Source organism: Mobula hypostoma, chromosome 29, assembly GCF_963921235.1.
Source record: "Mobula hypostoma chromosome 29, sMobHyp1.1, whole genome shotgun sequence".
Classification (NCBI taxonomy): Eukaryota; Metazoa; Chordata; class Chondrichthyes; order Myliobatiformes; family Myliobatidae; genus Mobula; species Mobula hypostoma.
This window is the reverse complement of record NC_086125.1, coordinates 19,780,251-19,806,874: the sequence shown is the minus strand read 5'-3', so window position 1 is coordinate 19,806,874 and position 26,624 is coordinate 19,780,251. Positions and strand designations below refer to the sequence as shown.

The following is a 26,624-nucleotide window of genomic DNA, read 5'->3' as shown; positions in this document are numbered from 1 at the left end:
TACAAAACACAAAAAGATGTCGTTCTACAAACTTCTGAAGATGGCAATGTTTGCTGTCAATTTCATCATCTTTGTAAGTAAACCGTTGAATATTTCACTAGAAGTGCTTGTTACTGCATGGAGTATTGTGAGCAGCTTTGGGCCTCTTATCTCAGAAAGAATGTGATGGCATTCGAAAGGGTCCAGAGGAGGTTCACGAGAATGATACTGGGAATGAAATGGTTAACATATGAGGAGCATTCGATGGCCCTGGGCCTTTACACAATGGAGTTTAGAAGAAGGGAGGGGGGGGATCTCAGTGAAACCTATTGAACATGGAAAGGCCTAGACAGAGTGGGTGCGGAGAGGACGTTTTCTAAAGAACAGGAGCTAGGAATAGAGGGCACAGCCTGAAAATACAAGGACGTACAAGAACAGAGATGTGGACGCCAGAGGGAATCTATGGAATTCCTTGCCACAGACGGCTGAGGAGGCCAAGTCACTGGATACATTTAAGGTGGAGGTTGATAGATTCTTGATTAGTAAGGACATCGAAGATTACAGGGAGGAAAAGGAGAATAAGGTTGAGAGGGCTAATAATCAGCCATGATGGAATGGCAGAGCAGACTCAATGGGCCGAATGGCCTAATTCAGTTCCTATGTCTTATGGTCTTACTACAGATTGGTGCAACACTTTTGATCGGTTGAAAGAAGAACAAACTTGTTTGATGCCCAGACTTGCAGTAAGGTCTGCAAAGTGGGTCGATACTAAACATAATCTTCCTGAAAATTCTGAGCAAGCTCCAGAAGGGACGTACCGAAAACCTGTGTCGCTAATGGGAGATCCAGCACCAGGGATATAGTCTCCCTGTAAGTGATCATCCATTACGATGGAGAGGAGGGTGAATTCCATCTCCCTGGTCATGATTCCATCTACAATAGAGAGCTGTGTAGGCTTTGATTATGTTCCAGAGTCAGGCTGACAGGTCAGTGGGCTGTAAAGTAGTCCTGGTTTATGGAAAGCAAGCAGGGAAGTGGAACTGAGATGAAGACCGAAGCACCCACCGTCCATTTGAAAGTCCGAGCAGGAAGGAGGAGCCAACCAGCCTGATCCTTCTGCTGTTCCCATTCAAAGCAATGGGAATGACATGGATTCCCCTTAAAAGATCAGGAATTCATGACGGAATGTAATTCGCCAACACATCATTACAGGCTGCTATCTCAATATTTCATCCAGCATATCGAGTACAATTTAGTTCCTTCTTGCAAATTTAGATGATTTCCCAAACTGTACCCATTTCTCTGTTCTGGCACAAATTTATTTGGAAGTTTGATTTGAATGACATGTTTGAATGGAATATTTAACCAGATTTTTAACTTGTTTTTAAATAATTGAGCCTGACTCCTCAGTGCAGAACTCAGAAGGAACTGCTTGGTTGACTGTGCCAAACATCACCTCAGTCCACTCTTTTGGGTGGATGTAAAGGACTCCTTGGACAACTATAAAGAAGAAATACAGGTGGCATTCCCAGTGTGGGGATAATTCTGAGGACTATCTTAATGCCCACAGTCAGTATTTATATTTCAATCAATATCCAGCCGTTATTGTTGTTGTGGGATTTTCCGGTGCACAAAATGGCTGCCGCCTTTCTCATATAGTTTTCCATTGTCTCCGACGTGTGCTTGGAGTCACCTTGAAAACAATATGAATGGCAAACTATGAATGCAGGTATTTCTTCAACAGTGAATGGTCTGGGAGCTAAAAGCAATGCTTCATATAAAGGGACAACACGTACAAAATGTGTTGTTAGCAGGTCAGGCGGCATCTATAGAGAGGAATAAACAGTTCATTTTTTGGAACAGGAAAGGTTACCAGTACATAGTAGTAGGAAGGCTGAGGTTGGGAAAAACTTACACCTTTGCCTTCTTAGGTGTCTATTTGTCTTGCTGACAAAGTGTTCTGATTTTTTAATGTAGATTCCAGCATCTGCAGTCTGTTTTGTCTTCTAACCCTCGTATGATAATCCCACCTGTCCAGGAACCAGTAACATGAATCTATGCTACACTTCCTGATGGCTGGTATATATCTTTTTAAACTGGGAGACCAGAAGTTCATAGTAATCTGGGTCATAAACCCAAGAGATTCTGCAGATACTGGGAGTCCTGAGCGACACACACACACACACACACACACACACACACACACGCAAATGCTAGAAGAACTCAGCAGGTCAGGCAGCATCTATAAAGGTAAAAAACCCATGTTCAGTCTGAGACTCTTCATCAGGTCCTGATTGAAGAATTTCAGCTTGAAATGTTGACTGATTATTTAAAGAGATTAGCCGTTAGCTTCAGTTGTGAGATGTACATCGAAACATACAGCGAAATACGTCGTTTACATTAAATTAAATCAGCGAGGATTGTGCTGGGCAGTAACGTGTCGCCATGCTTCCAGTGCCAATGTTGCATTACCACAACTCACTAACCGCAACTTGTACCTCTTTAGAATGTGGGACGAAACCCACACTGACATGGGGAGGACTTACAACTTCCTCACAGATGGCAGCGGGAATCGAACTCTGAAATTACAGCGGGCGCTGCAAGGCGTTGCGCCAGTCGCAGTGCTACGGTGCTGCCCTGCTGAATTCCGTGTGTGTTGTTCCAGATTTCCAGCATCTGCAGTGTCCCTCCATGTAGATGGTCAACCCTTCTTTTAGTAACAGGGATTCTGTGTCTTTTGCAGGTCGGAGGTGCCGCTATAATGGGCGTAGGGATCTGGATTAAAGTGGATGGTGGATCTTTCTTTGCAGTCCTGGAGAATGTGTCAGTGTCCCTGAAGGTGATAGCAAATGTCGGCTATCTCTGCATTGCACTAGGGGCTTTCTTAATGGTCATTGGCTTCCTGGGATGCTGTGGTGCAATGAAAGAAAACAAGTGCATGCTAATGATAGTGAGTAAAACATTCTTCTTTATTTACTCTTCTCATTGTCCAAGGGAAAGAAGCTGGTACCTCTGACTTTCCTGTTAAGCACCAATTGGTTGATCTTGTTATACACTTAAGGACCTCTTTATTAAGTACCCCTGTACACCTGCTTGTTAATTAGGCATCCATTAGTCTTGCGAGACCATGGATCTGCCCCTGGAAAGTCTTCACTCTCCACGACACCAATGTTGTCCAAGGGAAGGGCATTAGGACCCATACAGCTTGGCACCAGTGTCATCGCAGAGCAATGTGTGATTAGGTGCCTTGCTCAAGGACACAACACGTTTCCTCGGCTGGGGCTCGAACTCACGGCCTTCAGGTAGCTAGTCCAATGCCTTAACCCCTTGGCCACCTGCCCACACACATGCTTGTTAATGCAAATATCTAATCAGCCTATCATGTGGCTGCAACTCAGTGTATAAAAGCATGCAGACATGGTCAAGAGGTTCAGTTGTTGTTTAGAACAAACATCAGAATGGGGAAGAAATGTGATCCAAGGGACTTTGACCACAGAATGACTGATGGTATTAGACAGGGTGTTTTCAGTATCTCAGAAACTGGTGATTTCCTGGGACTTTTACACACACAAGTCTCCAGAGTATACAGTGAAGAGTGTGAAAAACAAAAAAAAATCTAGTGAGTGGCATTTCTGTGGACGAAAACGCCTTGATAATGAGTGAGGTCTGAGGAGAATGATCAAACTGTTTTCAAGCTGACAAGACAGTGACAGTTACTTATATAACAATGCATTATGACAGTGGTGCGCAGAAGATAATTTCTGAATGCACAGCACGTCGAACCTTGAAGTGTGTGAGCTACAGCAGCAAACTCAGTGATCACTTTATTAGGTTCACTGTAATCACTGCAAAATATGAGAGTCATGTCGTAATCAGAATTAGAATCACTGAAATGCATAACATCGTGAAATTTGTTACTTTGTGCCAGCCTTACAGTGCAAGACATTAAAAGAAATGTCTTACAATAAGAACTGTAAGTGTGAAACGAGCTGCCTGCAGAATTGGTGGATGTGGATTTGATTTTAACATTTAAGAGAAGTTTCATGGATGGGAGAGCTGTGGGGGGGTTATGGTCCAGTTGCAGGTTGATGGTACGGGGGACAATAAATGTTTGGCACAGACTAGATGGGCTGAAGGACCTGCTTCTGTGCTGTTGTGCTCTATTACTCTATAAGTAGAGCAAAATAGTGAGGTAGTGTTCATGGGTTCATGGACCATTCAGAAATCTGATGGTGGAGGGGAATCCTGATTAAAACCAAAACCAATAAAACGTAAGATATGCATAAGGTTATTTGTCCTAAGAAAATTACTCCTGGTGTGAAGGTGATTGGTAGAATCTAGGGATGTTGATGGGAATGTGGGGAAAGCGAAATAAAATTAGCATACACAGGTGCTGAATGGTTAGCATGGAGTTGATGGGTCCAGGGGTCTATTTCCCTGAAGTTTGACACTGTGACTCTAAAACAACGTGCTGAAAGTTCTCAGTGGCATGGGTGGATCCAGAAATTACAGCTTCAGCTTGATGCTCTGAGAAACATTGGAGACAGAAGAGTCTTAAGCTGCAAAGTGAGGGGAGCGTGCAGAGTGAACACATGGAAGAGCTGTGATGAGATGGAAGGCAAAAGGGATAAGATGACAGTGCCAGGTGAATGCTCACGGTAACGGGATGAGTGACTAGCAGAAGGTAGGACTTTGTTTCTGTGGCAGTGCTGGTAAAGTCGAGCCACAATATCTACAGCATACCAGGGAAGTATAAACAATGCTGTGTACTTTATTCTGGTTTGGAAGTAAGACCAGCCAACAGATGGTGTTTCTGTTGTATATACACATGATGAGATCATTATGTTCAATAACCACATGACTTATTTACAAATTCTGCATAAGTACACCACAAGGTGGACGTGAAATTAGAGACCCTGAATAATTATTTAAGCTTCCAGAATGAAGAGCAATTACAAATTCCAGAATCACAAAATACATTTACTAGTTAAGTCATTGACCTGACATAATAAATGGTTCGCTGCTGTTGTTACTGTGCGATTGAGAATCTCCAGAGGGAAGGCCCCAAAATCCCCAGCTTTGCCTGCTGCTGGCGACCGAGGCTGAGGTTGAAGCGTTCGGATAGAGATGGTGCTCGATACTCAGTGTCGGAGGGCTGATCAGAGCTCCAAGTTTTTGGACGATTCAGAGTCGGACTGTAGTCGGGCATGGCAGGGAGAGTTCTTCCTTCTCCTGTCTGCATGAAATGTGGGACTTTTGAGAGACTTTGAACGTTTTTACTGTGCCATGGACTGTTCTTCATCAAGTTATGAGATTGTTGCACTGTTGTAACTATATGTTATAATTATGTGGTTTTGTTAGTTTTTCAGTCTTGGTCTGTCCTGTGTTTTGTGATATCACACCGGAGGAATATTGTATCATTTCTTATGCATGCATGACTAAATGCCAATAAAAGAGGACTGTGTGTCCTCATAATCTAATCTAATCGACTGAAAAATACAACAGTGAGGAGCATTACCAAAGAAACACAGGATAGGTTCAGGAATGATAGAAATAGTTACAGCAGACTAGCAGGAAGGAAGAGACACAAATCTGATCTGAGTGGGCATGGATACACAAGGTGATAGTTAGCAATGTCCTTCAATGCCGCAAAAACAAAGGAGATGGTTGTGGATTACAGGAGGAATGGAGACGGGCTAACTCCTATTGACATCAATGGATCTGGGGTTGAGAGGGTAAACAGCTTCAAGTTCCTTGGCATCCACATCACCGAGGACCTCACGTGATCTGTACATACCGGCGGGGTGGTGAAAAAGCACAACAGCGCCTCTTTCAGCTCAGACGGTTGAGGAGGTTTGTTATGGGCCTCCAAATCCTAAAACATTTCTACAGGGGCACAATTGAGAGCATCCTGACTGACTGCATTACTGCCTGGTATGGGAACTGTACCTCCCTTAATCGCAGGGCTCTGCAGAGAGTGGTGTGGACGGCCCAGCGCCTCTGTAGTTGTGAACTTCCCATGTTTCAGGACATTTACAAGGACAGGTGTGTAAACAGGTCCCATAGGATCATTGGCGACCCAAGTCATCCCAACCGCAATCTATTCGAGCTGCTACCATCCGGGAAGCAGTACCACAGCATAAAAGCCAGGACCAACAGGCTCCGGGACAACTTCTTCCACCAGGCCATCAGACTAATTAATTCATGCTGTCTTGAGTGTACTCTATATTACATTGAGTGTTTTATTTATTATAAATTATTATAAGTTACTATGATTGCACATGGCACATTTAGATGGAGATGTAACATAAAGATGTTTACTCCTCATGTATGTGAAGGATGTAAGAAATAAAGTCAATTCAATTCAATTCGGCATCTGAATAGGAAAGTTCACAGACGTAAAATAGAAGCATCACAAGAACAAGAAGATGATATAAAAGCAAAAATACTGATTTTTATACGGAAACACTGAGAATATGGGCTGGTAACAAGTTAGTTCAGGAAGTAATAAGTTTGTTAAGGGAGTAACAAGTTAGGCTTTGGAGAGAGAAAATCATTTAAGATTAACAAGTATTCCCCAGAAGTAATGGATATCATCAGGTTTAATCTGTAAGGAGTGGGAATTCGGGAACTGAAGTTGTCCTTTCAATGATGTTTATCATTTTGTTTAAAAATGTCAAGGAATTCCACAGGTATGAAAATCATATTCCCACACACTGGAGTAATATACAATGGTGAGACATTAACAGAAAGTTTGTACATTTATTCAGCTCTGAACTCTTGATGATAATCTGGAAAATGAGCAAATGGGGAATGGCAAATGAGTGAATACTTAGGATTCACTTTAATGCTTTCATTGTCAGCTTCAGGTCAGATTGAACCTAATAACCCTTCCTTTCTCTGTGATGAGAATTGTAGCAAGATCTAGAAGGAATGTGAGGTAGTTGATGGTCCCTTTAAATAATTCGTGGTTTTGGAGGGGGGATAGAGGTTAGTTACTTTCTTGGTGTTCAATGGATGATCTAGTTAAGGCTGTGGCTGTGACATTCATATAGATTCAGTGACCACCCTATTAGATACAGGACTGTACCAAATAATGTGGCTGCAGGAGTGGAGCCTACTGTAGCCCACCCACATCAAGCTTCAGCATGTTGTGCATTCAGACATGCTCTTGTAGTCATAGAGAAGTACAGCAGAGAAACAGGCCCTTCGGCCCATCTAGTCCATGCCAAAACCATTTAAACTGCATACTCCCATCAGCCTGCGCCAGGACCATGCCTCTGCCCTCCATTCACCTATCCAGACTTCTCTTAAACATTGAAAGCAAGCTCATATGCACATTTGCGCTAGCAGCTCAGTCCCCAATCTCACGACCCTCTGAGTGAAGAAGTTTCCCCTCATGGTCACCTTAAACTTTTTACCTTTCACCCTTAACCTATGACCTCTGGTTGCAGTCCCACCCAACCTCAGTGGAAAAAGCCTGCTTGTATTTACCCTATCTATACTCCCCATAATTTTGTATACCTCTATCAAATCTCTCAATCCTCTATATTCCAAGGAATACTGTCCTAATCTATTCAATTTTTCCTTATAACTCAGGTCCACTAGACCTGGAAACATCCTTGTAAAATTTCTCTGTACTCTTTCAATCTTGTTTGCATCTTTCCTGTAGGTAGGTGACCAGAACTGCACACAATACTCCAAATTAGGCCTCACCAACATCTTGTACAACTTCAACATAACATCCCATCACCTGTACTCAATGCTTCGATTTATGAAAACTTTCTTTATGGCCCTATCTATATGTGACACCACTTTCAAAGAATTATGGACCAGTATTCCCAGATCCCTTTGTTCTACCACACTCCTCAATGCCCTGCCATTCACTGTGTAAGAACTACACTGCTTGGTCCTACCAAAGTATAACAGCTCTCACGTTTCTGCATTAAAGTACATTTGCCATTTTTCAACCAATCTTTACAGCTGATGCAGATCCCTCCACAAGCTATGATAGCCTTCCTCGCTGTCCACTACACCCCCAATCTTGGTGTCATCCGCAAATATGTTGATCTATTTAACCACATTATCGACCAGATCATTGATTTAGATGACAAACTACAAAGGACCCAGCACTGATCCCTGCAACACACCATAAGTCACAAGCCTCCTGTCAGAGATGCAACCATTTACTACCACTCTGGCTTCTCCAACAAAGCCATTGCCTAACCCAATTTACAACATCGTCTTGAATGCCGAACGACTGAAGCTTCTTGACTAACCTCCCATGCGGGACCCGGTCAAACATCCACAGCCTTGCCTTCATCCACTTTCCAGGTAACTTACTCAAAAAACTCAATAAGATTGGTTAGATATGACCTACCACGCATAAAGCTATGCTGACTATCCTTAATCAGTCCATGTCTATCCAATTACTAATATATCCCATCCCTTAGAATACCTTACAATAACTTTCCCACAACTGGCTCACTGGTCTATAATTTCCTAGTTTATATTTAGTGCTATTTTAAAACAGTGGAACAACATTGGCTATCCTCCAATCCTCTGGTTCTTCTCCCATCGCTAAGCATCATTTAAATATCTCCACTATGGCCCTGGCAACTTCTGTACTTGCCTCCCATAGGGTCTGAGGGAACACCTCCTCGGGCCCTGGGGTTTATCCACTCTGATTTGCCTCAGGATAGCAAACACCTCCTCCTCTGTAATCTGTACGGGGTCCATGAAATTGATGCCACTATGTCTCACTTCTGTGGACTCTACATTCACCTCCTGAGTAAATACAGATGCAAAAAAAAAATTAAAATCTCCCCCATCTGTTTTGGCTCCACACATGGATTAACATTCTGGTCTTCCAGAGGACCAATTTTGTCCCTTGTAATCCTTTGACTCTGAAGAATTCCCTAGGATTCTCCTTCACCTTGTCTGCTAGAGCAACTTCATACCTCCTTTTAGGCCTCCTGATTTTTTTCTTAAGTGTTCTCTTGCATTCCTTTACTTTGTAACACCTCATTTGTTACTACCTGCCTTAACCTACTATGTACCTCCTTCTTCCTCTTAGCCAGGGCCTCAATATCTGTTGAAAATCAAGGTTCCCTACACTATTTATCTTTACCTTTTATTCTGACAGGCATGTGCAAGCTTTGTGCTCTCAAAATGTTACTTTTGAATGCCTCCCTCTTACCAAGTACACCTTTGCCAGAAAGCGACTTGTCATAATCTGCATTTGCCAGATCATTTCTGATTCCCTCAATATTGGCCTTTCTCCAGTTCAGAATCTCAACCCATGGACCAGTGCTATCTTTTTGCATATTTACTTTGAAACTAATAGCATTGTTATCACTAGATGCATAGTGTTCCCCTACACAAACTTCTGTCACCTGCCCTGCCTCATTCCCTATTAGCAGATCCAGTATCGCACGCTTTCTCTTTGGGATTTCTTACATGCTGATGAAGGAAACTTTCCTGAACTCATTTGACAAACTCTATCCCATCTAGTTATTTTACAGTATGGGATTCCCAGGCAATATGTGGAAAGTAAAAATCACTTACTACAACAATCTATGTTTCTTGCAGCAGTCAGTAATTTCTTCACAAGTTTGTTCCTCTAAATATCTAGAACTGTGTGCTCTTCTACACACCACTGTTGTAACACATGGTTATCTAAGTTACTGTTGCCTTTCCGTCAGCTTGAACTAGTCTGGCCATTCTCCTTTGACCTGTCTCATCAACAAGACATTATTACTCACAGAACTGCTGCTCACCAGATGATTTTTGTTTGTCGCACAATTCCCTGCAGTAATTCCTGCTTATTTTTGAGATTGTGCATGACAATCCTAAATTTCTGAGATACTCAAACCACCCCATCTGATAGCAACAATCATTCCACAGTCAAAGTTACTTAGATCATATTTCTGGCCCATTCTGATGTTTGGTCTGAACAACAACTGAACCTCTTGACCACGTCTGCATGATTTTATGCATTCAGTTGCTGCTACATGATTAGATATTTGAATTAACAAGCAGGTGTACAGACATAACTAATAAAGTGGCCACTGAGTGTATACCTGTGGTTTGAATTTCCCAGATGGAATAGTTAGTGACGGCATTAGTCAGTTGCACTGTAGGGATGCACAGTCAGTGTGCAGCACGCTTTTGACTCAAGCTAAAGTGAATAGAATTCTTCACTGCTGCCAATACTCTTGTCTAAGTAGATGGAAACATGACAATTAGTAGAAAGGGCTGCCACCCCATTCTTCCAATAACATTGTTTCTGTTACTTTTATAAGTTTTACAAATAGTAAGCCTACAAATAGTGGTGAGTACAGCCCTGTCTATGAAAGGAAAAGCCCTTCTCACCAATGAGCACATCTACAAGAAACACTGCCGCAAGAGAGCAGCGTCCGTCATCAAGGACCCCTGTCACCCAGCCCATGCTCTCTTCTCGCCTCTGCCATTGGGAAGGAGCTGTAAGTCCCATATCACCAGGTTCAGGAACAGATGTTACCCCCGCAACCAACAGGCTCCTGAAGCCACATCGATAACTTCACTCACCTCAACACTGAACTGATTCCACAACCACGAGGAAATCTGCAGATGCTGGAATTTCAAGCAACACAAATAAAAGTTGCTGGTGAACGCAGCAGGCCAGGCAGCATCTCTAGGAAGAGGTACAGTCGACGTTTCAGGCCAAGACCCTTCGTCAGGAGGTTGGTCATGGTTAGAATCAACCCCTGCCTAAGCAAGGAGTTGGACCTGTTGCTATATGCCTATCGCCACAATAGGTCTATAGTGGATGCAATCTCACTGGCTCTCCACTCGGACCTGGATCACCTGCACAATAGCAATATCTACATCAGGCTGCTGTTTATTGACTCCAGCTCAGCGTTCAACACGATCATACCCTCAGTTCTAATCAACAAGCTCCAAAACCTGGGCCTCTGTGTCTCCCTTTACAAATGGATGCCTAACTTCCTCATCAGGAGACCACAGTCAGTATGGATCAGTAATAACATCTCCTTCTCACTGACAATCAACACTGGCACACCTCAAGGATGCAAGCTTAGTCCACTGCTCTACTCTCTCTACACCCATGACTGTATGTCTAATGCCATCTATAAATTTGCTGATGACACAACTATTGGTGGCAGAATTTCAGATGGTGATGAGGAGGCATACAAGAGTGAGATAGATCAGCTGGTTGAGTGGTGTCACAATAACAACCTTACACTCAACATCAGTAAGTTCAAGGAACTGATTGTGGACTTCAGGAAGGGGAAGTTGAAGGAACACACACCAGTCCTCATTGAGGGATCAGAAGTGGAAGGGAAGAGCAGCTTCAAGTTTTGTGAAGATATATCCTGGGCCCAAGATATTGATGAAATAACAAAGGATGCACAACAGTGGCTGTAGGAGTTTGAAGAACTTTGGTATGTCACCAATAACACTCTCAAATTTCTACAGACATACCATGGAGAGCATTCCAACTGATTGCATAAAGTTGCAGAAAGTTGTAAACTCAGCCAGCTCCATCATGTGCACTGGCCTCCTCCTCTTCAAGGACTCCTTCAAAAGGCGGCATCAATGACCCAGGAAACCATCGCCCAGAACATGCCCTCTTCTCATTGCTACCATCAAGAAGGAGGTATCGGAGCCTGAAGACTCACATTCAATGTTTCAAGAATACCTCCTCCCCCTCTGCCAACAGATTTCTGAATGGACATTGAATAGATGAACACTACCTCACTCTTTTCCACTTTTTTTTGTACCACTTACTGAATTTAGTTTTTTATGTTTATATTTCTTAATGCAATTTATAGATTTTTATTATTATGTATTGCAAAGTACTGCTGCCACAAAGCAATACTTTTCATGCCACATGCCAATGGTAATAAACCTGATTGTGATCTGAGCATATGGTAAGCCAGAAATCTGACCAGCTCACACCAGCATCAATCCCCATCAGCCCAACCCACCTATCATTTGAAGGGATGCTCCGCTACTTCAGGTTAATTGATGGCCGGTTTCCCCTGCATATTGTGATCACCCTGAAACCTATACCGCTGTCTGCATTTGGCAGAAGTTGCAGGAATGTACGGGAAGACGTACAGCAGGCGTTGAAGAACTTCTTGCTTTCTGACAAGTCAGTTGCTCTCAGGCACAAGTGTACTTGCAATCATCGCAACTGCAGAGTGACAGGGAAACTAATTAAAGGGAAGAGAGGGAGTGACACAGCCATGCAGCTGGCTCAGTCCTGACCTCTGCACTGTCTACCTGGAGTACGCACATTTGACCGCTGGCCACATGTGTTTCCACCATGAGTTCCAGCTTCTCCCCATATTCCAAAGACACAACAGTAGGTACGCAAGTGTAACTTGCCCCTAGTGTGTAGGAGCATGATTGGAAGGTGTTGGCATGAATATCAGGGGAATAAAATGGGATTAGTGGGAGATTAGTGTAAACGAGTGCTTGCTGGTCAGTTTGCTGCACTCCCAATTACATTACCCTTCAAGGGGAAGGTTAACCTCTTCCACCTATCACCTCCCAGCTTCTAACTTCATCCCCCCCCCCTTCACTTTCCCATTTTCCCCTAAACTGGTCTTCCCTATCACCAGCAGGCTTTGTAATCCTTCCCCCTCCCACACCTCCTTATTCTAACTTCTTCCCCCTTCCTTTCCGGTCCTTAAAAAGGGCCTCAGCCCAAAATGTCGACCATTTATTCGTTTCCATAGCCGCTGCTTGACCTGCTGAGTTCCTTCAGCATTTTGTGTGTTACTTTGGTTTCCCAGCATCTGCCGAATCTCTTTTGTTCATTACCACCCCGTCTCGTTACATGGCCACTGTCAGGGAAGTATTAAATTGGACTCCAAAATTCTTCTATTTATCAATGTTGTTGAGGGTTCTGCAATGAACTGTACATGTCTCCTGCAAGAGTGCAACACCTCACACTTCTTTGGATTAAACTTCATCTGCCATTCCTCTGCCCATGTCCATAGCTGATCTACATCCTGTTGTATCCTTTGATCTGTCTACAACACCACCAATCTTGGTGTCATCTGCAAACTTACCAAGGCATCCTTCTATATTTTCGTCCATATTATCTGTATACAATATATCACAAACAGCAGGCGTGGGAGGAAACCAGATCACCCAGAAAAAAACTCAAGTGGTCACATGGAGAATGTACAAAGTCCACACAGGCAGCACTATAATAATTAACTTAATTTTTCCTACAGATTCAATAATTTGATACCTCGGTTCACTGAGCTGCCTCAAACTAAAACTGTTATTTTTTAACTAAATGCACGAACGGAAAATATTTCTGAAGCATTTTAAGTTCCCATGGTACCAGAAACAAATTAAAAAAACAGGGTGTTAATTTTTGTAATTTCTCTTTCCAGTTTTTCTTGGTAATCCTGGTGATCTTCTTGGCTCAGCTTGTGGCTGCCGTGGTTATCCTGGCATTTTCTGGCTTGGTAAGATTCCTTGAAAAGAAAGACTGTTTGATATTGAAATGTTATCAGATAGGTAAGGAAATCTATTTGAGAAATGCAGGTTAAGGTTGAACAAGAAATCCCACAGTGGTGCTGTGGCTTAAGTATGCTGAAGCTTCATGGGAAACAAAAATATCGAGACAGCAGGTGGTGTGCGCATACCGTCGGAGAAGGCCCCCGCACTCGAGCGACCCCTCCCTCTCTCTCTTGATGGAGGGTGTGGGCCTGTCGGGTGGTGGGGGGTCTGGAGAAACGATGCGGAGGGTTGTAACATCGGAACATCCAGTTGCTGGTCTCCTGCTCTTGGTGCACACGAGCAATCTCTCTCTCCCTTGTGGGTGAGAGAGTGTCTGTCTGAGATACCAAAGCACTGGGTTGGACTGTAGTTTTTGATGGACTCGGGATCAAGGTCTCTTTGGGGGCATTTGCTATTGCTTGTATGGTGGGAAGGTGGGAGGGAGGTGGTGCCTCTGCCGTTGCAAGTGGGGTGCGTGGGAAGGGGTGGGTCAATGCTTCTGCTATTTGTGCATGGGAGGGGAGAGTCGGGATATTGGGGTTCTGATATTACCATCATTTATCCTTTGGTGTTGCTTGTTGTGTGGATGTCTCTGTGAAGAGTAAGAATTTCAGGCTGTGTACTGTGTGCATTCTCTAATATTAAATTGAACCATCTGATTTGTCAGAAGATGTTTGTTGAGTTAGCCGTTCCTATTGAAGGTAACATTTGAGCAATTGCCTTCGCCCTTGGTGCGGAGGTGAGAGGAAGGGAAATCTATCTGAGTTGTTCTTGTAAATGCAGTCCTGTCAGATATAATGCGGTATGGACAAGCCAGCTAATAATCAGGGTCAGTATTCACTCAGGAATAAACACTTAATTCTGAAGGACCCTTGTATTTGATTTCTGGAGACCAAGGAAGGGGATTCCTCAGGTGTAAATGCATTTGGGAAAGGAGGCAAGGGAAGCGTGATGAAAGTTGGCCACAAAACAAAACCATACGATTGTTCTATGAGCAATATTGGCACAGTCAGTAGGGCTGCTGCCTCAATGTGCCTGAGAGCCAATGTTGATCCTGACCTTTGGTACTGTCTGTGTGGAGTTTGCAAGCTCTCAATAGACAATAGGTGCAGGAGTAGGCCATTCGGCCCTTTGAGCCAGCACCACCATTCACTGTGATCATGGCTGATCATCCACAATCAGTATCCAGTTCCTGCCTTATCCCCATAATCTTTGATTCCGCTATCTTTAAGAGCTCTATCCATCTCTTTCTTGAAAGCATCCAGAGACTTGGCCTCCACAGCTTTCTGGGGCAGAGCATTCCATATATCCACCACTCTCTGGGTGAAAAAGTTTTTCCTCAACTCCGTTCTAAATGGCCTACCTCTTATTCTTAAACTGTGGCCTCTGGTTCTGGACTCACCCATCAGCGGGAACATGCTTCCTGCCTCCAGCATGTCCAATCCCTTAATAATCTTATATGTTTCAATAAGATCCCCTCTCAGCCTTCTAAATTCCAGAGTATACAAGCCCAGTCGCTCCAATCTTTCGATATATGACAGTCCCGCCATCCCAGGAATTAACCTTGTGAACCTACGCTGCACTCCCTCAATAGCAAGAATGTCCTTCCTCAAATTTGGAGATCAAAAATCTCCTCCTGATAATGTTTTTTTCCCCAGGTTCTCCAGTTTCCTCCCATATTCCAAATGTCCACAATATATTGCCCCAGTGTGTGTAGTAAACTGTAGGGGTAATTGATGAGGATGTGTGGAGAATGAGTGTAGGTTGCATGTTGTGTCTGTGGTAAAGAAGACACATGCAATGTTAGCATTTATTTCAAGAGTACTACAATATAAAAGCAAAGATGTAATGTTGAGAATTTATAAGTATAGTGAACAATTGGAATATAGTGAACAGTCTTAGGATGTGCTGAAACTGGAGAAGGTTCAAAGGAGGTTGACAAAAATGATTGTAGTATTAAATGGCTTGTCATCTGATGGCTCTGGGCTTGTATTCACTAGAATTTAGAAGAACGAGGGGTAACCTCATTGAAACCTATTGAATGGTGAAAGTCGTTGATAGAGTGGATGTGGAGAAAATGTTTACTATGGTTGGAGGGTCTAAGACCAGAGGACACAGCCTCAGAATAGAGGAGCGTCCTTTTAGAACGGAGATGACGAGGAATTTCTCATGCCAGGGAGTGGTGAATCTGTGGAATTCTTTGCACAGGCAGCTGTGGAGACCAAGTCTTTATGTATATTTAAGGCAGAGGTTGATAGATTCTTGATTGGTCAGGGTATGAAGGGATATGGGGAGAAGGCAGGAGACTGGGGTTGAGAGGAAAAATGGATCAGCCATGATAAAGTGGCGGAGAAGACTTGATGGGCCAAATGGCTTAATTCTGCTCCTATATCTTAAAGGCTTATGGTAAGTTTTTTGACTCAGAGGGTCATGGATGCCTGGAAAGTGTTGCCTGGTATGGTGATAGAGGCAAATATATTAGAGGCTTTTAAAGAGAGGTGTGCATAGACACATGGATGAAAGGAAGATGTAGGAATATGAATAGGTGTAGGTAGGAGGGATTAGTGTTTGGTTGGGTGTTTTTGATTTGTTTTTTAGCAGGTTTGGAGCAACATTGTGGGCCAAATGATCTGTCCCTGTGCTGTTCTATGTTCTAGAGCATGTCAGTTTACAATTTCAGCAGTTTACAATTTTAGAAGTTTAAATTCCATTTAATGTCGTTTTCTTTGACTTGGTAAGAGCTTGAAAATAATCCAAAAACAAGACAGAGCACATGATACAAACTTGATTAAATTGTGAATGTGTCCTACATTTAATCTGCATTGCAAAGTATTCTAACAGATCAAAAAAGGAAAATTTAGGATCAGAAACTGAAGAGTAGCAGTTGAGTTTGTAGAATATATTTGTGACAATGACATTTTATGGAATATATTTTGATGAAATGGCCAACAAGCTAAATGTGATTAAATTTATAATAAAGTTGCTTATTATAAATGTAACTTCAGAAGTTTTTGAATTCTCACTTGAAAATCAAATTTGTTCTGTTTTTCAGGCAGACATCTTTATGAGCTATATTGCAACATGGCTCAAAGAATTCTTTAAAAACGATTATGGTAGAGTTCAGGAGATGACTGAGATATTTGATGCTTTGATGCTTCAGGTATGTAATGCAATGTACACTTTTTAATTACTAAAAGTAATTACTAATTACAAAAGAGTTCAAGAGTTGTGAGGTGATGTAGCAGCTCTGTAAAACTCTGGTTAGGCTACACTTGTAGTATTGTGTTCAGTTCCAATTGCCTCATTATAGGAAGGATGTGGAACTTCAGCGAGGAGGCAAAAGAGATTTACCAGGATGCCTGGAATAGACTGTATGTTTCATAGGTTGAGCGAGCTAGGGCTTTTCGCTCTGAAGTGAAAGAGGATGGGAGGTGACGATAGAATTATACAAGATAACAAGAGGCATAGATTGGATAGCCAGAGACTTTTTCCCCCAAGGAGAAAATAATTCAAGGGGGCATAATCTTAAAAGTGATTGGAGGAAAATATATGAGGGATGTTTTACACGGTGATGGGTGTGTCGAAGCCCTGCCAGGGGTAGTGGTAGAGACAGATATATTGGGGGAGTTTACAAAGCTCTTAGATAGGCACATGGATGAAAGAAAAATGGAGGCCTATGTAGGAGGGAAGGGTTAAATTTATGTTAGAGTAGGATAAAATACCTTAGTTAGACCCCACTTGGAGTACTGTGATCAGTTCTGGTCACCTCATTACAGGAAGGATGTGGATACTATAGAGAGAGTGCAGAGGAGGTTTACAAGGATGTTGCCTGGATTGGAGAGCATGCCTTATGAACTTGGCCTTTCCTCCTTGGAGCGACAGAGGATGAAAGGTGACCTGATAGAGGTGTATAAGATGATGGGAGGCATTGATCGTGTGGATAGCCAGAGGCTTTTCCCCGGGTCTGAAATGGTTAACACGACGGGGATCAGTTTTAAGGTGTTTGGAAGTAGGTACAGAGGGAATATCAGAGCTAAGTTTTTCATACAGAGATTAGTGGGTGCCTGGAATGCACTGCTAGCAACGGTGGTAGAGGCAGATACAATAGGGTCTTTTAAGAGACTCTCAAGTACATGGAGGTTAGAAAAATAGAGGGCTTAGCAGTAGGGAAATTCTAGGCAGTTTCTAGAGTAAGTTACATGATTGGCACAATATTGTGGGCTGAAGGGCTTGTAATATGCTGTAGAGTTCTTTGTTTTATGTTCTAAAAGGTTAGTACAACATTATGGGTGAAGGGCCTATACTATGCCATACTATTCTATGTTCAATATACATACTACAGGTGTTGGAAACCTGGAGGAGGAAACAAAATAGAAGATGCTTGAATTACTGAGCAATAGGTGGAAGAACTAATGTTTCAGGCCATATGGTTAGATCACTCTTGGAAAGTTGGGATCAGTTCTGATCACCCCAATATAGGGATGTGGAAGCTTTAGAAATGGTGCAGAGGAGATTACCAGGTTGCTGCCTGGAATATTAAAGAAATAAAATGCAGTGGGAGGGTTGAGGGACAGAGGTGATAAGTGACAGGTGGAGTCCGGGAGAGTTTGGTTGACGTAATTTGCTGTGGAACTGTGCGAAACGTATTGCATCCAGTGAAATGGGACAGGTGTAAACAGGAGAAGGGAGAATTCTGTAATTACAGGATGAGAAGTAGACCGTGAATGCTGTAGATATGAGATAGCAGACTGGAGGGGCTGAACACAAATTGAAGTCCAGGAGGCTTTATGTTCTTTTTGTGTTTCAGATTTTCAACATCTGCAGTAACTTAGTTTGGCTCATCGAGTTAATAATCAGTCAGAATGAGTTTTGTCTTTTGCTTGTTTTGTTGGTGTTGGACTGGAGATGATATGATCCAGAAGGTTCTTCGGAATCAAGAATGTCTAAATCTTGTGGTATATCTTTGTTCTGTGTTTTGTGACAAAGAAATAAAAGTAACCAAGTCACTCTACTATAGAAAAAGGAGAGAACAAAGAATGAGCAAAGAAAATGCAAAGAACAAGTCGTGGTGACCTTCCACTAAAATCTAGCTCAGACTGGACAGAGAAAGGACATTCCATTGATAAGAAGTAACAATCAGATTCAATGGCATGTCACAGGCTGCAGAGAAACAGAAAAGTACAGCCCTAGTTATAGTATAATTACTGAAGACCTACTGAACAATTACACACAAACAGGTGATTACACATATAAAAATGTACGTCAGCATAAGAAAATTAAACCACAAGAAAAATTAACTATTTTGGACTCCAGTGTAACATTCATTGTTACATTGTTCCCCACTGAAATGTGAATTGACCTATCTACAGTGACACACAGGCTAGCTGCATCAAGAAATAGCTTCATCAACCACATGATTACTCTTTAGCTGGTTACAGTTTACAAAAAAAAGGCCCTCACTTTGACGTTGGTGTAGTACGTCGTCTACTTTAGAAACATAAGAATAAAAACTGTAAAGGCTGGAAATTCTCAGTTGGTCGAAGAGAGAACCAGAAACCGACTGAAGTCCTTTTCGTCAGAAATGGGACAAGTTTGGAATAAAGTTGCAAAGGCAGTGGGGGGGAAACAGCAGCACGGTGGCATACTGGGAGCACAACGCTTGACAGAGTTGGTAACCCGGGTTCAATTCACATCACTGCCTGTAAGGAGTTGAAACGTTCTCCCCATTTCCTCCCACAGTCCAAAGGCTTACTGATTGGTAGGTTAACTGGTCATTGTTAATTGTCCCATGATGGGCTGGGGTTAAATTGGGGGATCGTTGGGCAATTTGGCTCAAAGGGCCGGAAGGGCAGTTCTGCATTGTATCTGAATAAATAAACAGAAATAAAGGGGCAAAAAGGGCAGAGGGCGGAGCGTGTGAGTGATACAAATTGCAGTGGTACTACTCAGTGGTCAGACAGTGAGGGAGATCTGGTGGAGATTAAATTGGAAAAGAGCAATGAAATCAGAGATCACACCAAGGTGAGGAAATACTTAACACAAGGATTGACTTTCTAAAACAGTGAGTTTAATTTAGAACTGATATTTTACATTGACCTGGAACACATGCCGAAGTTACTGGAACTCTCAGTGATTTTCACAAGTTACTGGAGCTTTGGACAAACCCAGAGTTCTCAGACTTGTTTTTTTAGTCTGTGACTTACAACTAGGTGATTTCCTTTTCAGTTATGTGATATTTAAACATACCTTTTAACAGATAAGTACAACCTTCAGGCAATTGCATTATTTAGCAAGATGGAAAGCTAACCCCTGAGAAGTTAATTGCAGGGATGTGAACGAGGAGATCACATGCTGAAACAATAGATACAGGTTGGATTTGTGATTGCAGGAAGTAACTGGAGTTCCTGCAGTGCAGCTCATCTTTAATGGTACTCTGAGATGGCCCGGAAGGTGCCCAAAAATCATGCTACATTAAAACACGCTAAGAATAACACCAGGTGGATCAACCACCCATCACTGAACACTGCAGCAGGTTCAGTCGTGGCAAAGTGCCAGACCAATCAATTGTTCAAAGTCCCCATAGCTCTCTGGGTTGAAGGGATTGTTCCATGCAAAACTGATACAAATTGTGCGCAGAATCACACAGATTCCTGCAAAATGAAAACAGGTAATATATAATCTTCACCCTGAACTCTCTCAGCAATATTCTGATGCCAGTTTAAAAATCTCAGGTTATAGAAAAATGTGATTCTAACGTTACAGTCATCTTTAAATAAGCTAATTATTCAATCGCGAAGGGTCTCGGCCTGAAACGTCGACTGCACCTCTTCCTAGAGATGCTGCCTGGCCTGCTGCGTTCACCAGCAACTTTGATGTGTGTTGCTTTAATTATTCAATCGTTTCTCTTTTCCAGTTTAAGTGTTGTGGAATGAGTGGTTACACCGATTTTTTGAACTCATATTTCCTCAACACGACAGGAAGATTTCCCACTGCTTGCTGCAGCAATTTGATTACTTGCGCCACACCAGGAACTGTGCAGGTAAGCCATATATTTCTAAACATTTCAAAGTCGGTGGATATTTGTGCCCCAAAACCACAGTTGGTCTGAGTGGTGAAGGGCAGAGACATTATCATCAATCAGATCAATATTTCCATGCAATTTAAACGTCCTTTAGGCCCATCAAGTCTATGTTATTGAAAACCATCCCTACCAGCCCTATACTCACCTTTATGTCCCTGTAACCTATACATAGAATATAGAACTGTACAGCACAGAAACAGGATCTTTGGCTCACAATGTTGAGCTGAACCAGCCAAAAAGTGTATCAACCCCCAAAAAACGAAACCCTCCTACTGACACATATTCCTCCATCTTCCTCACATTCATGTGCCTATTTAAACATCTCTTAAAAGCCTCTAATGTATTAGCCACTACCACCACACCAGGCAGCACATTCCACCACTCTCTGAATAAAGAAACTTATCCCTCACTTCCCCTTTGAACCTTCCTCTCTCACCATCAATGCATGCCATTGGTATTATACATTTCTACCCTGAGAAAAAGACACTCCCTATATACTCATAATGCCTCTCATAATCTTATAAACCTCTATCAGATCTCCCTTCAGCCAAAGGAAACAACCCAAATTTGTCCAGTCTCTCATGTTAGCAAATGCCCTTTAAACAAGGCAGCATCCTGGTAAACCTCTTCTGCACCCTCTCCGAAGCTCAACGTCCATCCATAGAAGTCCTTTTGGCCCATCAAGTCTATGCTAGCTAAGACCATTCTTACCAGCCTCATTTATTTCCTTGTAACCAGTTTGCCATGAATGTCTCTGAACTTTCTGCCAGCCTCTATAGCAGTGGCATTGAGAGTTCTTAATTAACCTGTGGGAGGAAACCAGAGCACCCAGAGGAAACCCACGCAATCACAAGGAAGTGTGCAAGCTCTGCGCAAATAGCATGAAAGATCAGGTTTGGACCGGGTCACTGGAGTTGTGTATGAGCCTGCTGCTAACTGCTACACTGAGGTGCCACCCCAGAGGTTCTGCATCCACCCCCACCTCTCATACCCATGTGTGTGTGTGTGTGTGTCTCTCTCTCTCTCTCTCTCTCTCTCTCTCTCTCCCTCCCTCCCTCCCTCCCTCCCCCTCTCTTTCAAGTTCAAGTTTAATACAGCTAAATGAAACAGCGTTCCTCTAAGGCCAAGATGCAAAACACAGTACATCCAGTTACACACAGCATAAAACAGATATAGTTACAATAGCACATACAGTCACAAAATAATATTGACATACTAAGTCCCTGAGAGGCATGGCCTGAAGCTTGATGGTACATGGGATATTGCCCTGGAGCCACGTTTCTGTAAGAACAAGTATGGAACAGTTCCTCATCTCACACTGGTTCAGTCACTGACAACCACAATCCAGATCTTCCAGAGAGGAGTCTTTCCCCCCCACTGTCTCTCGCACACTCCCATTTTACCTTCCTCCTTCTCTCCTTCTCCAGTGTTTACCAGGCAAGTTCTTTCGATATTAAGGTGCAGAACAGTTTCCATCATGTACAACATCACCATGCAAGTTTTAATCTCAGTCGTGTGGTCTGCTGAATCAGTGAAATGCAAAGAAACTAAGAAAGAATCTAAAAGGAAACAAGAAACTTGAAATTGCCAAACTCTTTCATGACCTCATTGTTCATTGCATTCTTTTACTATTTAAAATGAGGTTTAAACAAGACAAATTAATTTCACACAGAGGATGCACAAAACCAGAATGAAATCATGACAAGTTAACCTAGTTTTTGTTGTTAGTGAATGATAATTGCAAACCAGGATACAAGTAGGGCACCCTAGACTAAACCCATCTGATTTTTACATTCACTAGCAGAGAACTTCATTTCTTAAGGTCTCATTCAAAACTTGCTGCCAACAAGAATCCCCTCGGTCCCACGATGCAGCTCAAACCCACCATGTGACTCGTAGGCAAGAGCATTATCTTGAGCCAATGCTACAGGAGGTGTGCGGATCCTCGTTCAGGAAGGAGGCAGCAGGCTAAATGTACTGCTGATGACTGTTGGCTGCTTCATCTCACCAGATCATGGGTTTTGTGAACAAAAGGCAGAATCAATCAGAGCTACGATAAGTGCCACAGTTCTAACACTGACCTGGCAATCAGCTGCTGAATGAAGTAAATATTTTTGATGAGAAGCAACAGATTCAGACCAGAGGGAGGCCCATGTTAATGTTCCTCTTGAAAGCGTAGAAATGTGGCAAAGCTGGAAGATGATCCTCCTTTTGGGATGAGCCCAGTTTTTGCCCAGTGTTAACTTTCCAGGAAATTCCAGTGGGGACAGGGTCTCTATGTAGTTTCTCAACTCAACACCATCCCGAAATCCCTGGGAGATAGAGTGCTCGGCAACAGTTCTAGGTCTCCTAAAATCTCGGCAAAAGTTCTCCTCAACAACCCATCTCAACCTGTGTCTGTCAAGAGGTCCTGTGTTGTGTTTAATTAAAGCATGAAGAATGCAAGCAGTCTGCAGCTGGCTGGCACACTTTGGATCTTGGACACGAGTAGCTGGGGAATGGGTGAAGCATGTGTAATGTGGAATCAGGTTTGCGGGTCTGGCAAGTGAGACAGGAAATGCACTGACTTCGAATAGGTATATTAATAATTTACTTGCAAGCAGTAACAATTTGACCAAACATTCATGTTCCCCAAGGTACAGACACCAGAAAGCTGAATACTCAACAAACATAAGATATTCAACTTAATTAAAAGTGCTGGTGGAGCATAGCTTCCCAATCATCATGTGCATCCATATCTTAAACAAGGGAAGAAGAGAGCAAGCCCCTTCTATGTGTTATTTTAAACACCCAGGATATCTGAAACTGGGCACTAGGCATCTATCCAACGGAACAGCAGCTGCAGCTTCTAAACTAACCAATCACAATGGAAGCGACTTTCGACAATCAGGATAAGGCACACCCCCACAGGACAGCACGCGCTTCCTGCCCAGTACCTGACACAACCCTGTTCTTAGCAACGGGAATGCCATCACAAGCAGCAGGTTGGAAATGCTTTCCTATCATACTCCTCCCTCCAGCAACGTTTCCAGATGTAGGATTTTTGTTTTTTGATAATGATGAAGGGAAGAGGAAGACAAGAAAATGTCGCAAAACAATAGTTACAAGAATGAAAAGAATGTGGTTTTGTTGCTTTCAGGGTTGCTATCAGGTATTCCTAAACTTTCTGAAGAACAACACCATAATACTTGGTATCGTTGCCCTGGTGATTGCGGTACTTGAGGTAATGTATTAACTCGTGAAGTGAACATGTTTACAATGTGATATTGACTACGTATGTAGCTAAAATGGTTAACTTATGAGAAGATTTGTCAACCTTATAGAACATAGAAGAGTACTGCGGAATATATGCCCTTTGCCCTACGATGTTGTGTTGACATTTTGACCTACTCCAAGATCAATCTAATACTTCCCTCCCACATCACTTTCCATTTCTCTTTCATCCATGTGTCTATCTAAGGCTACGTCCACACTAGACCAGATAATTTTGAAAACGCCGGTTTCGAGTAAAAACGACAGGGATCCACACTAGGCGTTTTTCAAAATATCTCTGTCCACATTAAAACGGATATTTGAGCAAATCCACTCCTACTGGGCATGCGCAGACACGCCTACAGAAAACAAGCAAAGAGGAAATGGTATAATATTTACATTTCTGCGGCGGCGTTTTGCTATTTCCATTGGTCAAAAACTAGAGTACCAACAACAACAGCGAAAGAAGGTTTTCAACAATGTCTTCGAGAATACAAAGAAAACCTCCACTGGAAAAAGCAGACCGGACTTCTTCATTTAGACAGACAATGAGGTCGAGCTGTTTCTGTGAGTTACAAATGACTACAAAGTCAGCAAAGCCGTGGAGAACGTGGAGATGTTTAACCCCAAACAAGCTATTAATGTAGACAATGAAGTAAACAACACACGCATGAAGCCGTCCTCTACCCAAGGTCAACAAGAGAGTGGAATCTTCTGCCGCAGACCTGCGCAGTATTTCTGACATTAATATTTTTAAAGATAGACTCAATCAAATCAATTTAGGGGATCTAGTCAAAACAGCTCACTTTACAATTTAACTCTTACGCTGTTCATACCAACTGCGCGTTATAACAGCCGTCTGGCAGTGCTTGCGCAATACCAGGCAGAAGCAGAAAAAGCATTGTTGTTGTGGTGTTGTCATGACAGCGTTTTTAAATATCTCTGTTTACCCCATTCTCACTACAACGTGCAACAATCGTTTTCAAATTTACACACTCTGGAGAGTGTTTTAGAAAAGTTCAGTGTTCGGGGAATGAAAACGCTGTTTCAATGTGGACGGAGGGTCAAAAGAAAGAGAAAAAGCTTCGTTTTCAAAATTATCCAGCGTAGTGTGGATATAGCCTAAGAGTCTCTTAAATTTCCCCAAACTGTCTGACTCTGCCAACGTGCCTGGCAACATATTCCACACACTCACCACTCTCTATATAAAACACCTAACTCTGACACACCACCGGTACTTTCTTCTGAGTGTCTTAGGAAATATTCCCTCTTATATTAGCCATAGACATGGTGGGCTGAAGGGCCTGTGTCACTACTGTGCAACTTCATGACTCTCTGATTCTACAGCTTGTCAGGTAAGTAAGAAAATGGCAAGTATACTAAATTTGCTTTAGTTTGACCACTATTGACCACTTCAACCACCATCCCCAGCACTCTGCCCTCACCAGTCACCAATCGCTGACATCTCCCTTCTCATCCACCCACCTAACAACCTGGAGTCGCCCTAGTTCCTTGACAGGATCTGCTTTGAACAAGAGGGTTTACCACAGAAGAAGGTCTGATGTGTAGCTAATGTGCAGGACCTGTGTAGCATGGACTTATGTACCAGCAAGCCCTTGTATAAACCTTCATACTGCCCTCTCAATTCACTAGTACAGACATCATGAAGCTCTAGCTAATTGTTTTATCCAATTGATGTTCAAAGCCAGTGCCTGTTCTCCAACATAAAAAAATAATTGCACGTTCAGAGTCTGATTTGCCATAACGAATTTTTATGAATTATTCTGCAAGCATGGAAATTGCATCTTAATTTAATCTCTTAATTGTTCACTGAAGATCAAGTTAGTTCATTTAGTGAAAACATTTTAACAAATTATTGATATATTCTCAACTACTAAAATATGGCAGAGGATTTTTGAGTCTGTTTGAAAGCTAGATAATCTACATGACGAACGGGGTTTGGAAAAGGTATCCCATTGGAACATGTCAGATTCTTGGAATGAAAAGAAATCAAATATTTCAGTAAATTGGTCAATCATCTTTTGATGATTCTTTCAGTAAATCATGTAATACTATTCATAGCACTCCTGGAGTGTAGGTAAATAAGTAGCTTTTAAAACTTATTTCTAACTTATGTATAAAATTCACTTTTTAAAAATTGCATTTAGTTCACTGGCATGGTTCCTTCTCCCATAAGTAAAAAAATGCATGGTTTTAATTTAATTGAACATGCAATAACTGCATCTTTTTTTCCTGTAATTTTACAGATGGGAGCAATGGCATCATCCATGATAATGTACTGTCAGATCAGTAAAATGTCAAAGGTTGCTTGAGAATGGAGAAAACTGTGTTTGCAACACCATTCAGTTTATGGTTTCTTCCTCCTTTTGATTGCTTTTATGTAAAGAGAGATCATTGCTAATAAACGAAAGCTTTTCGATCACTGTCTATTGCATTTACAAAGGGCATCAGTGAGAGAAAAATGTGAATCCTTACAATTATCATCCCATTATTCCCACCACTCATTCAACAACTGTATCCCCAATTTTCTGCATTATCCCGTGACTCCACAGTTGTTAACTTCCCTGAAGTTTACTGTAGTTTGGTCACCAGTGGTGTTTCAACCAACCAGCTGCCTCTTACTCAGTACCAGCAAATCAACCTCGTGGACATCATTGCCAAAGCTGAATCTTGGGGCCAGAAAAATGAAGGCTTATATGCCTAAACACGGTGTTGCCGTGGTCTGCGCAATGCTTTACGGGCCAGTGATCAGAAGATCAGGGTTCAA

The 26,624-nt window shown here is 42.4% G+C and overlaps 1 protein-coding gene across 1 annotated transcript; it reads left to right on the top strand.

Annotated features, from left to right (window-relative positions):
- Positions 1-26,624, top strand: LOC134339395 (tetraspanin-1-like). The gene is made up of 7 exons (XM_063035856.1): positions 1-73; positions 2,723-2,929; positions 13,395-13,469; positions 16,556-16,663; positions 20,417-20,542; positions 23,724-23,807; positions 26,104-26,624. The coding sequence occupies exons 1-7, from the start codon at positions 17-19 to the stop codon at positions 26,167-26,169; spliced, it is 723 nt and encodes a 240-aa protein (XP_062891926.1). The 5' UTR covers positions 1-16; the 3' UTR covers positions 26,170-26,624.